The 17,231-nt window shown below is 41.4% G+C and overlaps 2 protein-coding genes across 2 annotated transcripts; one reads left to right on the top strand and one right to left on the bottom strand.

Annotated features, from left to right (window-relative positions):
• Positions 1-48: 48 nt before the first annotated feature.
• On the bottom strand, positions 49-7,877 carry LOC311000658 (nucleolin-like). The gene is made up of 15 exons (XM_083991402.1): positions 7,765-7,877; positions 6,640-6,718; positions 6,476-6,532; positions 6,288-6,398; positions 5,655-5,753; positions 5,274-5,348; positions 5,058-5,181; positions 4,789-4,943; positions 3,620-3,746; positions 3,307-3,446; positions 3,080-3,209; positions 2,858-2,991; positions 2,029-2,155; positions 1,579-1,919; positions 49-591 (listed from the first exon to the last, which is right to left on the bottom strand). The coding sequence occupies exons 3-15, from the start codon at positions 6,492-6,494 to the stop codon at positions 536-538; spliced, it is 1,638 nt and encodes a 545-aa protein (XP_083847528.1). The 5' UTR covers positions 6,495-6,532; positions 6,640-6,718; positions 7,765-7,877; the 3' UTR covers positions 49-535.
• gk5 (glycerol kinase 5) lies at positions 7,854-16,732 on the top strand. The gene is made up of 16 exons (XM_083991403.1): positions 7,854-8,093; positions 8,193-8,286; positions 8,728-8,803; positions 8,947-9,040; positions 9,227-9,358; positions 9,670-9,745; positions 10,021-10,082; positions 10,167-10,240; positions 10,605-10,665; positions 11,621-11,747; positions 11,827-11,931; positions 12,887-12,981; positions 13,399-13,502; positions 13,713-13,772; positions 14,007-14,140; positions 14,687-16,732. Exons 1-16 carry the CDS (start codon positions 7,968-7,970, stop codon positions 14,848-14,850), a joined length of 1,584 nt encoding a protein of 527 aa, XP_083847529.1. The 5' UTR covers positions 7,854-7,967; the 3' UTR covers positions 14,851-16,732.
• The last annotated feature ends 499 nt before the right edge of the window (positions 16,733-17,231 follow it).

The following is a 17,231-nucleotide window of genomic DNA, read 5'->3' as shown; positions in this document are numbered from 1 at the left end:
GGGAAATCCCAGTCTGGGGGGTTTTGTTTTGTTTTGTTTTGTTTTACAGCCATGATGTGTGTGTGTTCTGATAATGGTTTGGAGAATATGGCATGTTGAGCTGTGGGACTGTGGTGTTATTTCAGGTCAGTGGCAGAGAAGAAGTAGTCTGTGACTTGGCAGAGGTTTGACCAAGTCCTGGGGTAACCTTTGAGGTTCTTCTTATCACAGATGTTTTAACAAAAACAGAAAAGACACAGCTGGTGGGATTTAAAATACATTTTTATCTTCACTTTAGAAAATGACACACTGATTAAATCTTTATCCACATTTCACATAACAAACCTGCACAATGTGAAACAAGTTTTGGTTCTCTTTACTTTCATAGTAATTATGATTTTTTTTTTTTTAGTACAAAATATGAAATTAGAAGATGTCTAATGTCTTACAGTCAAGTAAACAGCACTGGATCATAAACTTGCAGTACAATGAACTGACCTCAAGGTAAAGTCTTACACTCAATACAAAAGACTAAACTCTCCATGATCATATTTATTTAGCCTTTATTTTCCACTTCTTTAACAGCAGGCGCCTTCGCTCCACGTCCTTTACCTGCAAGGAAACAACAGATTTATATAGGTTTAAAAAAAAAAATCAATTTCCAATAAGTGCAGTCACAAATTATATGAAGACAGTGAATGCTGGTCTGTTGTGTCTTATGGAAACCAGCTGAAGTATAAAATGTGTCTATCTAAAGTTAAGGCCCTCTGACGACAAGACTTTATTGCCGGTGGGGAAAAAATTGATACAGCAGCATAGTATCATGAAAATGTGTGGGTCAATATTGTATCAATACAGAGACACCACGGATCAATCTTTTAGTAGAAGGGTTTAGTACTGAAGTAGCCTACTTTTGACAACAGTCAAGTCAGCCTGACAACGTTGGGAGAATAAAAATGATTAAGGGAGAAAACGGACTGAGAACTTGATCTTACTAGATAAAACAGATAATTGACAAAATCGTAATAAATCACAATAGCAAAAGTGTTTAATTTACTCATCCAGCAGATATGAGGTGATGCTAGTATTAATTTGGAGTCATGATTATGTCCAATATGTAGTTTTCTTTTCTGTTTTGGTCTCCACCCACTCCAGAGGGACCTATCTGCCTCTTTAGCTGCTAAATGCTCCTCTGTGTTGACCAGCTGGTCACCAAGTGTGTGTGTGTGTGTGTGTGTGTGTGTGTGTGTGTGTGTGTGTGTGTGTGTGTGTGTGTGTGTGTGTATGTGTGTGTGTGTGTGTGTTTTGCTGAGGAGGTAGAGTACAGTGGGTTTCTTAGAGCTGTTGGGGTGAAAACAGTAACAACACTGAGGGAGCTGTGAGCGGGAACCAAAACATTGAAGTTCCAGGCCGTAAAACCAAGACAGTGAACTGAAAGACGGTAAAATGCAGAGGCAGTTCTGTGTCGCATTACGCACTCATTTCATTGATTGTTAATATTATAGTGATTTATGCTGTTTTAAATCCATGTGGCAAAATATTTCCGTCTTTGCTGACCTATAACTACAAACATCCTTCAGTGGTAAAACTCGGTGTTACCTCCACGGCCGGCTTTCCCTCCTTTGCCTCCACGCTCTCCTTTGCCAGCCTTCTGACCTGCAGCCTGACCACCGGGACGTCCCTTCACACCTCCTTTGCCAACCTTCTGACCTGCAGCCTGACCACCGGGACGTCCCTTCACACCTCCTTTGCCAGCCTTCTGACCTGCAGCCTGACCACCGGGACGTCCCTTCACACCTCCTTTGGCAGCTTGACCAGTCTTCTTGGTCTGGGGTTTAGCATAACCCACAGTCACTTTGCATCCATCTATCTCACAGTCCTCCATGGCTTCTTTGGCGGTTTTGCACATTTCTTCACTCTCAAACTCCACAAAACCAAAGCTGAGAGAAAAGAGCGAGACGGTGTGAAGCAGACTTGTATAACAGGTGAAAAGACGTGAAACAACTTCAGACATTTACAACAGAAAATGGACGTTTTCATGTTTCCAACCTCTTAGAAACTCCCGTCTCTTTTTCTGCGGCGACTCTTGCACTGAGCGCACCCTCGAAGGCATTTTGAAGAGTCTCTGCAGTCGTCTTCTGGTTGAGGCCATTTACAATCAGGGTTTTTGATTTGGCTAGAAAGAAGAAAAAAACATCAGAAAATTGTGGTATCAGTATTTCAATAATTCATTACAACTCTAACTGACTTCAGGGACAATTAAAATTGATGTTTTACCATCATTTGACTTTGATCACCATTATTAGTCCCAGAGGGCAATTCTGTTCAGCAGTCCGCCAAAAACTATACAAACTCTCAGACATATACATACATACATACAGGTGCATATATATTTACAATGTCAGTGAGAGCTAGTTATGAGAGAGTTATGGTGTGCATAACATAAATATAACACTAGAGGAACATATACCACTAGAAGACCAAAGAGAGCACACTAATAAATCTGGTACACAATGTATAAGTAGACAGAATAAATAGATAAATACATCAATAAATAGCACACAATCGATTGTAAGACAACGTTATAAATTAATTTCCACAAGCTAAGAGTCTGATAGCAGACGGGATGAAAGATCTGGATTCATTTTCCGTGGTGGAGCTTTATGACGACGCCCCGAGGGCATGACCAAAAATTCAGACAGCAGAATGCGGTCATGCTGATTCATGGTCGCCTTTGCTTTGTAACCACACGTTTATCCCAAAGGGAACACAAGTCCTCAGTATCGGTAAATCAGTATTTACCATCAGTAAATAACTGTACCTGGTAAAGCAGCTAAGTACATAACATGTATTATGAACAAGAAACTCTCCCACATACCTTTCACCTGTGGTGGATTTTCTCTCTTCTCAAAGAACTGTACTCTGATCAGCCTTTTTGAGACCTTCTGGTCCTGAGCTGCCTGCAAAGCCTTCTCAGCTTCTTCCACGGTTGCAAACTCAACAAAAGCATATCTGCAGAGAATTACAGATGTTTCCTGAGAATATTCAAATACTCTCTTCACTGGAAAAGGAGAAGGTGGGCCGGCGAACATGTACTCACCCTTTTAATTTGCCATTTCTCTCAGGCATTTTGATGCTGACAGCTTTCTGAAAGACTTTCTTGAGGCTTTCCTCTTTCAGTTTGTACGGCAGATTGCTCACAAACAGGATGTTGTTTGGAGGAGCTGCAGCTGTGACAGAGTAGAAGGATCTTTAGTGAATATAGGTTCAACTGATTGCAAAAAGAGAAGCTGTAGCATCACGTCGTCAATATGTCTGATGGTTTACCTTTTGTGTCTTCAGCTTTAGTGTCCTTTTTGTCTCCCACACTGTCCACAATTAAAGGCCGATCTTGGATCTTGGCTTTTTGTTTTCTCTGTAGCACTTTTTTAGCAATGGTTTTATTTTTGAATTCTACAATGGCAATCCTGTTGAAAGTAAGAAAAATCTCATTACAAATCAATCCATGTCTTTTTATTTCCCAACAAACATCAAAATCATAGAATTACTGAATACTTAAAATGTGAATTATATATTTTGGACATTGGACACAACTGAATAGTTGCAGGTGAACCTCAACACTGATGGTTTAAAGTCTTACCCTTGGGTTGGGCCTTTAGCGCCACCAGGGAAACGGACGGCGATGGCCTTGTGGAAGACTTTGATAATGTCTTTTTTTGTTGCGTTGTACGGGACATTCTTCAGAAACAAACATCTCCCATCTTTCACTGCAGAGGAAAGGATGTCAAATCAGACCAAATGTCCTACATTATACAAACTTATTATGTTTTTCATTCCCAGATCCTATTATAAAATCACTGTTTAAGCACACAAGGAGAAAAAAAAGTTTTTTAAACAATACCTGGTCTCTCAATAACTGGGAGAGGAGTTGTGGGAATGATGTCCCACATACTATTAGGCACTTGCACTTTCCACTGCAATCCTGCATTTTTATTACCATGGGCTATTTATTTATTTATTTATTGTTTTTGTTTTTTATTTATTCTATTCTCAATGCACTCATTTTTACTATTTTATGTCTTGCTGCTGAATGATGTTGTTTATTGTGCAGCTGAGAAACAGAATTTCCTTCGGAATAAATAAAGTATCTATCTATCTATCTTAAACACAGGGGAACTAGCTCTGCATCTTTATCTAGACTGTTAAAGCAGAAGTAAGCGATATTTTTGTGTTAATATAAGTCTTAAATAGTTATATCTTCCGACAGCAATCACTTATATAGAGTGTTTGGACCGAAACACGGGTCTGTCAGTCACTCTGCTCTGCTGTAAGCCAAGGAGAAAACTTTTCTCGTATCCTACAAGTTTTATCCAATGAGGAGAGAGAACGGCATAAAGGGCTGTGTGTGTGCAGCCAAGGGAATCGGATGCGCCTGAATGTGGTGACGTAGGGACGAGGGCGGGGGCTGCTAACTCCATCGGCTGACAAGACATTATGGTGCGTTCAAGGCAACTCGTGTTTTTCCGACCTGTGAAGTCGTACCAGTTCGATCTGGTGCGAGTTCACGGGTCGGAAGTTACGAGTGGCCGTTATAGTGCACTTTCACAGGTAAAACAGGTCGGAAAAACACAAGTGGGTTGCCTGGAACGCTACAAAGTCGTAAGTCGTGACTTGAAGCTGTAATTTACGGTTTCAAAAGCCTGCCTGGAACGCAGCATTAGCCAAAACGACCGGATCGCTTACTTCTGCTTTAAGTAGCACATGACTTCAAACAATGTGTAATCAAACAGTTACAGTGAGAGGAGTTACCTGTTTTGTCCACAGGAGCTTTCACCTTGTCATCCTTCTCAGTTTTGACCTTTGCTTTAGCGATCGTCATGGGTTGGTCAAGGATCACCTCACCGTTTAACGCCAAGGCTTTAGTCAAATCCATCTCCGAGGCCAAATCTACATGTGCATGTTTCCTACAACAATAGAGCATCGCTTTAGTATTTGTTTAGTACCTTCACCTAATACATTTTACTGCTCAAAAGAGGGAGAAATAAACCTAATGAGCATTCAATTACAGACAAACTTACTTGGACTTGTCTAATCTGATGTTTTGAACCAGGAGACTTTGTGTCATGAAGTAACTCGCTAAAGATTCTCTGACCTCTTCAAACTTTTTGGACTTGTTCAGGTTGCCGACAAAAAGACAAAAACCTACAACAGAACAGGACAGTGAAATGTGCGAGGGTTAGGAAATCAGGTATTTCACAAAGATTTCATCAGGTGAACTTATTTTGAGTTCATACCGTCATTTATGAGCTTCTTCTTCTTTGATGGCGACGTCTCAATGTTAGAACCAGCCTTACGCTTCCCATTGACTGCTACAGATTAAGAGAAGTTAGTTATCTGGTTATAACTAAAGTAACTGTGTAAAGGTGGTCACTTAGTGTGCAGAACATGTGCAAACCTAACTTAACCCTAACCTAAAAGATCAGGTAAATATATATATATATATATATATATAATATATAATATATATATATATATGTTTTTCAGCAAAATAACAGAATTGTCAAGGTCCAAAAAAACTGTGATGCCACTGCCATGAAGAAGTTATGTGTGAATAAGACAACGGAACAAACAAACAAATTGTTAACGCTCCTTGAACAACCATCTGTTCACCTCACCTTTGGTTTCTTCCTGTCCGTCTTCATTCTTCTTCTCCCAAGTTACAGTTACTATGGCGGCACTTTCATTTTCTTCAGTGGCGGTTTCCATCTGGGACTCTAAAGAGGAAATCATTTTACTGACACAGCCCGGAATATTACTCTGACAAATTGTTTGTTGCATTTCCAATTGCTTGGTCATCTTTCAGTTATTTAGATTATTTTAGGAGATATAAATAAACCTGTCAGAACCTGTTATTAATTATTTTAGAACCAACAGACAGACTTCATAGCCTTCGCTCCAGGAAGAGCGTGTCATATTAGTGAGTAAGATATGTGGGTGTGTCTGTGTCATGCGCATTGGTTGTGTGTACCTATTCCCAATCGCTGGCGATGTTGCTGGAGCACTTGGTTGTTAAATGTCTCTTTATTTGAAATGTCTTTTTGCTTTTGTGGTTGTGTTTATTCAAAAGACATCTAATATACAGACAGAAGTTACAAACGGATAAAAAGAAAACTGAGAAGTCACTCCTTTTTTATGTTGAGAAGGTGTTGTCATGGTTATAGTTTCTTACAGTTTCTTAGTGACAAACACACGTCAGTCTTTGTTTCTTTTTAAAAAGCACAGGTTATGTAACTTGTGAACAGCCTTACCAGTACATATCGTCTCTCCCTGTTCTGTATCTGCGCCTTCCTCGTTCTTCTTCTCCCAGCAAACAGTCACAGTAGGCGCATTTGCTTTCACTTCAATGTCCGTCTGAGCATCTAGACACAAAGCTTTGTTACTTACTGCCACTGTTCACAATCTCAGTCAGACCTCATGTGTGATGTGTTTGACGTACCTTGTTCATCTTGGTCCATCTCCTCATGCTTCGTCTCTGAGCTCTCAGTCTGTCCTTCTGTAGAGAAAACATGAACTGAGTTGAATTCCATGTTTCTGCTATTACTGTGTCCAAGCTGCTGTGTTCATTGTAGACTTTGAGTTGCTTAAAGAAAAATGACTTGCCATTGATAACGTTGTTCTGCTCTTCCACAACATCATCATCGGTGGCAGCTTTGCTTTGTCTTCTTTTACGCTTTGGAGCCTGAAAAAACAATTCATTTGTCAATTATTTATCATGTAACTATTACTCACAAAATGAATCACAGACAGCAGTGGGAAATGTCTACAACCATTTCTAGGATCCCAAAGTGATGTCACCTGAACACTTGTGTTGCCTCACAAACCCCAAATATAAGCAGTAAATTACCTCATAAATCAGAGGTCAAACCACTGAGTGGTACCCTTATCAATCACTCAACTATTAACTCGTCTTAACTCAAGAGTTACTAACATTATTATAGTATTATTAAACGCCATTAAGAACAAACTGACATGTTGCACAGTGTAGGTTAATCAACTAAAACCGCGTTTGTTGATGGGACCACCGTCTGCTAACCAAACTGTTAGCGAGTTAGTCTGCAGCTAATAAAACCACACAAGGACTCGCTCCAAGCAAAGTACTAGTGCACGTTGAAGCCTGGTTAGCGTAAATGTAATGTAACGGGTTTCTTACTTCTGACTTTGCCATATCGTTTGTTTCAATCAGGTTCGTGTAGCTAACGGGAGCTGGTGACTAGCCACACGTGTGCCGAGCTACAAACATCCGCATGTGATTGTAGAGTTCGCTCTGCGCATGCGCAGGCGTCTGTGTTTCTACGGGAGCCGAGAGGCGCGCGGAGGGGCGGAGGGCGTCTGTTTGTGTTCATGCGACCTGGCGACACTCAACTGCTGGATTTTCCCAAAGAGACACTTCAGTGTGTCCGCCTCACTGCTGTATGAGCACATGCTGAGTGACTGCCGGGCAGTAGTGAGTAATGTGAGGAGCGAGAGACCCAGAGAGAGGTATATAACTTAATATATAATAATTTTCTAAGAAGTTTCATTTTCTGACAGCTAGCCAAGTAGCCAATTAGCTTAACTCTTGAAGTGGCCAACTCCTACTTCAACTCCTACTTCAGCTCTCCACCAGACTACACTCTGTAGAAACTAATTTTTAAAATTTTTCGCTTTCTTTTTGACTCACAGAATAGCTAAGACTATTTGTCTGTTTCTCTGAGAGTGTGTTTTTGTTCGGCGTGGTAAACTAACCTGAGCACCGTGTTGGTCCCAGCAGGTCAGGACCGACCGGGGGACTGGACGGTCCGAAGGTCGAGGTCCAGCCTCAACGCGACACTGCAACCGCGGGCTGATAAGCGACACGTCGGGTCACCCACCTACACCAGAGACAACATGAGCTGACCATGGAAAACGTGGGGACAATTTGAGAGACACTTGGACATAGTTTTTCTACCATGGGGACTCAGAGGAACGGTTTCAAGAAGGAGAGCTTCATTTTGTCAGTGGACGTCGGTACTACATCAATCAGGTGTCACGTCTATGACAAGGAGACAAAAATCCGAGGATCATGCACCACCAAGGTTGTTTTGTTTTTATCCGTAATTGTCACGTACACCATCCACTCGCTCTGAGTAAAACTTCTACTTACATTATACTTTTCTTTCACAACATTTCCCCAGGTTGTTCCCTTGTATCCAGAGGTGGGTCATGTGGAGATGGACCCAGATGCGCTATGGCAAGGGTTTATCACTGTGGTCAAGGGAGCTGTGCAAGGTACAGTGGCACCATTAACTGTTACCAAGTCTGTCCACAGAGATACCAAACAAAAGGCTAAACAAGACGTGATTCATTATTCACAGTAATAGACACACCTATTACATATCTGACATAACAAGCATGTTGAAATGTAAAAGTGTTTGGCATGTTTTCAAATGCAAACAAGTAAAGTAAACACAAGTCTGATAAGCAGATGGAGGTCAGTTCTTGAGGTACACCGGACTAATGCACATTCAGTCATGCAACACATATAACACTTTGTTTATTTTTTGCATCTCAGGAAGAAAAAAATAACACTGTGTGTTTCTTGGTGTCTGTGTGTCTTACATTTCACACACACATGGTAAAGAGTCTGTACCATGTGTGTGTGAAATGTGAGACGTTTTCAACCGTTGACAGGATAAGAATTTACATGAGAGATTCATCTCTGTCCTACAGATGCAGGACTGCAAATGCGACAGATGGAGGCCCTTGGCATCTCCACTCAGCGAGGCACCTTCACAACATGGGACAGGTGAGCTGAATGAAAATAATATTACTTTTCCTTCTTTTAAAAAAAAATGTTTCCAGATGACATTTAGTCAACTTTAAAAACACCAATCCTGGTTCCAGTTCAGGTTCATTTCAATTCTTCTCTTTTCTCATTTCCTCTGACAGGAAAACTGGAGTTCCCTTCCATAACTTCATCAGCTGGCAGGATCAGAGGGCTGCAGACCTGGTGAAGTCCTGGAACAGATCCTGCACAATGAAAGTGAGTCTTTGGCTGCTTTGCATCCCTAAATTTCTTCTACTGAAAAGGGGATGTGGTCCAGAGACAAGGGATGAAATAGCAGAACATTTGAATGATATGAAACCCCCCTTGAATATATATATATACAGTATACGTGTGTGTGTGTGTATGGCACTTTCCCTTCATGCTGTTCTCTGTCAACTTCAGGCAATCCACGGCGTGATGAAGGTGCTGTACTTCATGAGCAGACAGAAACGGTTGCTTGCAGCAAGTCTTATTGTCTTCTCCACACAACATGTTACTTTCCGCCTCGTCTGGGCCCTGATACACTACAAGCAAGTGAGTGTGTATGCGTGTGTTTGCATGGCAATGTTTAAATATGCAATAAACATCAACATAAAAATATAATATACATCAGAGTCCAGAAGTGTGGCCATCAAAGTGTGGCGATTAAATATTAAATCCTCCCAGTAATCGCTCTTATTGAGCCCAGATTTCAGTTGTCATCATAATTGTCATGCCAATACTTTTCTTGATTATTCAGCCTGTTGCCATAGAGATAGTTCATACAATAGTTAAAAGCACAGCAGAGCATGCAACCACGACGTGATGTAGGTGACCGTTGCTGCTTGTTTCCCTTTTTCCTCCAGGTTCATCAGGCGGCAGCTGAAGGCAACTGCTGCTTCGGGACAATAGACACCTGGCTCCTGCACAAACTCACAAAAGGTTTGAGCTCATTTAAAAGCCATTTCGCTGTAAGGACAATTTCTTTTGAAAACTGCACATTACGTGTTTCACACAGCGTTAAGCAGGGTTTTAAGACCCAGACAGAAAGTTCTTTGTGTTTCCAATCCTGTTGCATATTTCTCAGAAATGTTTCTTCTAACTCCTGTGAGGGAGGGCTGAGTTGGGAAAATGACCCGGAGCTCAAACAAATTTTGTTTTATCTTTTGAGAAATCCTTTTTTGGTTCATTAATTTGTATCTCCTTGTCTGTTTTAGGACGCATCCATGCCACTGATTATTCTAACGCCAGTGCAACTGGCATTTTCGACTCCTATCAGGTCTGGTGTCATTCCTGTCATGTTTGTGTTTGTGTTTGGAGGGTTTTGTTTTACATCATTGTAATGTGATTTTCCTTTTCACAGATGTGCTGGAGTAGTTTCCTGTGCTCTCTTGTGTCTCTACCTCTCTCTATTTTCCCCAAAGTAGAAGACACAGGGTGAGTGGTGTCCTTTAAATTTCTTCTCACTACACAGTCATAAGTTTCAGTCATTTGATCAGTCACTAGCTCATCATACCTCCATTTTCCTCTGTAATCCACTGTCATGGCTGCCAACCAGATGTCAGAAATGATGCAACACTTGACTCAGAGGTTGACTTAAACCGAAACTAAAATGTTCTGCTCATCAGTGTGTAGGATTCCTAGTTGTTACACTTCTCAACATCTCTTCACTGAATAAACTGTAACATAGAGCAGCTTAGCACTGATATGATATAGTTGTAAAATCCTGGTTAGTGTTAGAGGACTGACAGAAAGTGTGAGATGAAACATTGTCTGTGGTTTCTCTCCCATGATGCACCAGACACGACTTTGGTTCCACAGACCCATCTATCTTTGGAGTACCCATTCCTATCATGTCAGTGGTGAGTTGTCATGGTCTTTGTGTCATACACACATACACACACTCAGTTATCTGTGTAATTATGATAAGAAATCATTTTTTACAGCCCTTTGATTGAGTTCAAGCCTGCGTGTCACTGCCATTAAATGGTAAAAAAATTATGTTTAAAGGGAAATTGCCGTTTTTTACAATCTGGACCTTATTTGTAGCATAAAATACAATAATTTACTCACCCAGATAACTTTGGTGTCATTACAAGTCGTTCCGACCAAATTGGATCCAGCCGAGAGCCACGTATATCCATATAATGCGAGTACACCGGGCAGTGCAATGCAGCCTCTAAATAACACATTATCTGCCGCGAAACTCGTTCATTTTACCAATATTTTGCTCAGATGATATCATCCAGGTCAGAGGTTAGTAGGTCAACCTACAGACCCCGGATGTTGATAACAGCTAACCCCGGACTCAGAGGGGAAATAGCACTAGCCTATCATAACAAAATATTGGTGAAATGAACCAGTTTCATGGCAGATAATGTGTTATTTAGAGGCTGCATTCCGCTGCCCTGTAGACTCGCATTATACGGATATACGCGGCTCTTCGCTGGATGTAATTTCGTCGGAACCACTTGTAATGACACCAAAGTTATCTGGGTGAATAAATGATCGTATTTTGTGCTACAAATAAGGTCCCAATTTTTAAAAAAACGGCAATGTTGATATTTAAAAAATAAAAATAAAATAAAAAACTAAACCCAACCCTACTGTAGAAACAAGCAACTTGTGTTCAAATGTTTGAGCTGAAACTTAAATTTTGGAAAAGATAGATAGATAGATAGATAGATAGATAGATAGATAGATAGATAGATAGATAGATAGATAGATAGATAGATAGATAGATAGATAGATAGATAGATAGATAGATAGATAGATAGATAGATCTCACAAACACATTCCTCCATCCCCCTGCTACAGATGGCGGACCAGCAGGCAGCCATGTTTGGAGAGTGCTGCTTCGATGTTGGCGATGTGAAGATCACCATGGGGACAGGCACCTTCATGAACATCAACACCGGGAGCAAACCACATACATCTGTGGCAGGTAAAACAAAACACAGCTATCCAGGTGATAATCTCCTGTACAGTCAGGTACATGACAAGCCCATTCTTGTTCTCCGTAGGTCTGTACCCTGTGGTGGGATGGAAGATCGGCTCAGAGGTGGTTTACCTGGCGGAGGGCAACGCAGCAGACACAGGCACTGCTATCAAATGGGCGCAGGAGCTGGGTGAGCAATGAGCTGTGAAACGGTGTGAGAAGGCTTGGACTGAGGCTGTGAGACAAGATGTGAAGAGGTGTCGGACTGTCATCTTTTTAGCCTGTTGTAGCTCTTGGTTCGGTTTCAGTCTACATCTTGTCCCATTAACACAGTTGTTAACAGCAGCTGTAATCACTGAAGATGCCCTGATAAACCCACCTTGCACCAAGTGCTCAGCACCAAGCAGCAGATAGTTACAGTTAGCAACTAGCAGATTAACATGGTGGAACAGTTAACAGCCCAGCAGCCAAATACTTCCCATAGGATTCGGTGGGAGCCAAAAACAGAACGAACAGAAGTAATACTTGCACAGTGGCCAGAAACATGACTCCAAGTGAATGCTCATATTACTTTCGCTCTGCTGAATGAGGTAATAGGCAGTTGTTGTTTTTTTTATATATATATATGTTCATTGTAGCAACTTTATAATGTTGTGTTTTCAGGTTTGAACTATGCTTTCAGCTGTTTTGCTAACCCTCCTCCCAGCCATGTGCATTTGTTTACAACGCAGCTGGCAAGAAAGCAATTAATACAGCGGTGGATAACGTTATCTATCATTATACGATGTTACGACGTGTAGTTTAATTTGTCATAAACAAGAGATTACGGGTTACGGGGCACGTTTGTGTGCCCCCATCTTGCAAGGTTGGTTTTCAGCCAAGAGTTGCGATAAGTGACACAAATGTGGAAGACAGAGAGCCTCCATTCTCCCTCGTAACACGTTAAAAGTAATTTATCACAATTACCCCAAAGCTGTAATTAAGGTAAAAATGGAGCATAGTTAAGCTACAAATCCTGCATAGTTCCTATTTAAATTGAAAATCTCTGCTCTGTATATCCGCCTCTTTAAATCTATTCATGTTTAAGTGGATACTGCTTATTTATTTATTATTTAATGGAGGAAGCCTGTGTGTTGTTGTTGCAGAGCTCTTCTCTGACGTCCAGGAGACGAGTGCCATGGCGTACAGTGTCAGTAACTCTGATGGAGTTTGTTTTGTACCCTCCTTCAGTGGCCTGCAGGTACATACAACATTTAAACACATGTGTCAAAGAGAGATCTGTTCGTGGTCATAATGTTTACACCAGTGTATTTACTCAAAGCTAAAGCATGAGTGTATTTTTGTGTTGTACATACATACAGGTGGATATTGATTGACAGCATGATATTTATCACCACAGCAATTTTTCTTTTCTTTATCTTTTGTCTTTTTTTTTTTTGTTCATGTGTAACATTGTTATGTGTCTCTTTTTTTTCTCCCTCTGCCTTCCTTTGTGAACTGGCCTCTGTAAGTGTGTGTCCTGAATGTTGATCGTTCATATGCACAGTCACTAAGTGAACCAGTTCAGCTGCACCGATGGTGGTCAAGGATCAGGTTTGTTTTCACTGACACTAACAGGCATCTGACATGTCGGTATACACTCTGTATTTATCCTAAGGCTCCTTTGAATGACCCGAAAGCTTGTGCTTCACTCATGGGCCTCAAACCTTCAACCACCAAATGTCATCTGATCCGTGCCATACTGGAGTCTCTGGCTTTCAGGCGAGTCCCTTTGATTTCAATTCAATTCAATTTTCCTTTACTGTCAACGAGCAATGAAGCACAATGAAATTTAGATGCATCTCTCCCTAATGATTAAAAAACACGATAAAATATATAACTAAAGAGTAATTTAGAGATTGTTCCTCTTTTAACGTCTTTGATACTTACTCTCATTCATGCTAATTAAAGCTCTTTGTTTATTCTTTGCAGAAATAAGCAGCTGTATGAGACGATGCTGAAAGAAACTCACATCCCCATCGCAAAGATCAGGTACAGTTGTGTCAGTGCTGTGGAGTCAGTGCACTCAGTGTGTGTCCTGCTGTAGGGAGTGGAGGATATTCCAGCCAACTGTGTGATGCCTGAGTTGATATTGGCTTTGCACTAATGCAGTCAAGTTCTTATTGCCAATCCATTACGTGTGTATATTTCTCTGATACTGTTACGGTAAAGTGAGTTGCAGTGTAATGTAATTGAGAGCTTTGTCTTTCATGCTGTCTCCCTCAGGGTGGACGGTGGAGTTTCCTCCAATGACTTTGTCATGCAGCTCACTGCAGACTTGTTTGCCAGGAAGGTATCCAGACCCCAACACCACGAGATGTCGTGTTTGGGGGCTGCTTTTGTAGCTGGACTTGGAGTTGGTACGCAAAGATACATTCACTCACCTGTACACTGTGCCGTACGCTTTTTCCATCTGAAACATTTGTGTTTGTATCAGTTTATACCAGCTTGCTTTGGTTGTGGTTGCTACAGCGAGCAGCCAGCTGTGTGAAGTTATGTGTCTGTCAATCAGTGAGATACGTCAGTGTTAGTCTGTTACTTTCTCAGTGGATTTCCTCTTTAAAAAGCACAACACTTGGTCATGACATTGAGTTTAATTTGAAAAGGAATGATCAAAAGAGCTATGTTTGTTGTCGCTGACACTGGGAGAAGAAGCCAAATGAAATGCTGCTGTTTGTTATGTAACCTGCTTTCCATTTAATTACTCAGATTATGTAATAATTAGATGGTTAGACATTAGTCAGTGCTTTAATCAAATCAAACAAATGAAGTAGATTTGATCTTGTTTCATATGAAAATAATTGTGTAACTCACATTTTACCTTTAAAGGACTTCCTGTTTTATATGTTAGGTTTTTGTTTTGTTCATGTTGCCTCATGTTCTTCTGTCTTTGACTGTTACTGCAGGTTTCTGGAGAACCCGAGAAGAACTGAAGAAGCTCCAGTGCGAGGACAAGGTGTTCTTACCTCAAGGGGCACCTAAAGAGGGTCTGCGCAGGGAGTACATCCCTATCCTGCAGAGCTGGGAGCAAGCTCTCCGACGTTCCATGAACTGGTACAGCAAGCCTTGACTCTGGATGCACACGCAGGGAGATCCAGAGGTTGACCAGATGGGGGGGCTAAAGACGTGAGGTTGCAGTACATTTGAAAGGTGATGGTCCAGCGTTTCCCTATGGTAGATGTTAAAAAAAAATGACAAAGCCCCCAGTGGGAGGTCTTCCACACTGACGTGCAGTAACGGTATCCACCCTTTTCCGAACGTCAAAAACGTAAGCCTGTTTTGCTGGTTTTGCTCTTCCGGTGGAATTTTATGTTTACATTTCCATGGTTTCAGTAGTCGCGGTAAATGCATGGATTTCTTTCTTTTTTTTCCAATGAAAATCTGTAAAACGCATTGGATCATCACACCAGCTTTTAACAGTGGATATCACACAAATTGACATCCGTGTTAAAAGCCAGCGTTAATAGATCCATGCGTTTACCGCAACTATGACAACGACTGAAAACCATGGAAACGTAAACGTACAACTCCACCACACCGGCAAAACCGGCTTCCGGTTTTGACCATAGATGACGTTCGGAAACTTGTGGATAGAACTAATGACTACAGTTGAAACCAGGACTGTGGTAAAGATCCAGTCAGAAACACCATCGACAGCTTTACTCTGCTTCTTCTCACAGTAGCAGCCTTTCAATCTTTGATTTCCAGGCCTCAGGTCACTGGTGCCTCTTCATGTCACAGAATTGTATCCATATACTGTATTATATTTGCTATCATATCTTTCCACATGGGGGCGCTAATGACTGGTTTAGCAAGTTTTAGTTAATGAACTCACCATGGCAACCGCATGCCACATGCTAATAAGGAGCCATAGATTCAAATCATATACATCAGATTTTCACATGATCATCTGTGTGAGAAACAAAGACAGCACCCAAGATTCAGAGAGCTCCACGGAGGAAAACAAATCTGTTTGGAAAATTGCACCAGACATTGAATAAACCCATCTCAGTATTCATCCATTTCTTCTAGAAAGAAAAATTTGACTGGAGCAAAAACCAATGATATTCCTTCACTGGACTCCCCAGGAAGGAATTGCCACTTGCTCTCAGTATTTTTATGCTTTTTGCTGCGCTTTAAAAATACGTTTGATGCAGCACACATCTCGGATGGTAAGGAACTGACCATCTTGTGTCGACTCACACAAGCTCTCTCAAAATCTGCTGCTGTGGAGCAGTTTCAAGGTTTAAACATCTCATAGATCAGCACCTGGATTCGTGGTTATTTAGGAACAAGTTGATCAGGGACACAAACTGTATAAAACTGACCTAAAACAGAAATAGGACATGCATAGATTTGTACTTTTAATTGTAGTGTTACTCCTTGTCAGTTGTTGTTGTTGTGTAATAATCATTTCGGTTATTAGCTTGTCCGTGGTGTAATTACCCCAGCGTTATGAAATCCAGTGGAGGGACTGACACACTGATGTCATATGATAATGTTTTGACTCAAGTCTCTCACTTTGACCTGATGAACTCTGATGACAAAGTTGTTGTTCCCGATTGTGTTATGATTAACTGTGCCTGTACGTCTGTGACAGAATCAGAAATTACCTTTTTATACACTGTGAATCTGGTTGTAGAAACGTCGTACTTGCAGGGTATTGTGAAACATTGTGTGCCTGTCTCCATGTTGTAAAATGGTTCTTTCTACATACTGTATACTTGACTTTTGTTATGCAAAGTGTCTGTATGATACTGAGATTAACACCTCAGATTGAACTTTCTGGTTGCCACAGATGACATTTTCTAACACTTCATTCAGTTCTTGAATGGCACTTGTCGCCCCAAGCTGCTGGGACATAACAAATAAATCATTGTGTAACCATACATCCTGTATCACATACTTTGTATATTGTGAAAGGGCTCGTATTAAAAGATCAATGATGAGCAGCAGCCTGTGTTGGCTTTAGTGTGTGTGTCGTGTGTGGTGCTTACAGTAGGTGTCACACTGACGGTGAGTGGACAGATGCTGCCTGAAGGGCTTCACCTCCACATGGACCCTGGGGAGTTGCCGTGCTCTTGTTGCTTGGGGAATTACCAGAAGCACAGGATGTTGGGATGAGTGTAGGAATTGTTTCCCATTGATGTGACTGACCTCACTGTGAGGGTTGCTATGGTAGCTTGCAGATGGAGTGACTGAGAACAAATGGGGTGTGTATTCCTGCTCATGGTGCTGGTATGGTGAAGAGAGATGGTGGGGAGGGGGGCACTAATTGAGAGCACAGAGAGGGGGTTTGCCTAAACAATGAGAGGATTGTGTGCGTGCTCACTTAGAGGGACACTGTACACATCTATACAGTGTCGCTCTGCTGCATCAAGTCGCCCTGCACCACAACGCTCCTGCTGGTCGAGCTGTCAGTCTCCGCTCTCGCACTCAAAGATGGGCACT

This window comes from Trachurus trachurus, assembly GCF_905171665.1.
Source record: "Trachurus trachurus genome assembly, chromosome: 17".
Taxonomy (NCBI): domain Eukaryota; kingdom Metazoa; phylum Chordata; class Actinopteri; order Carangiformes; family Carangidae; genus Trachurus; species Trachurus trachurus.
Note: the sequence above shows the minus strand (reverse complement) of the source record. Positions and strands in the feature narration are given on the sequence as shown.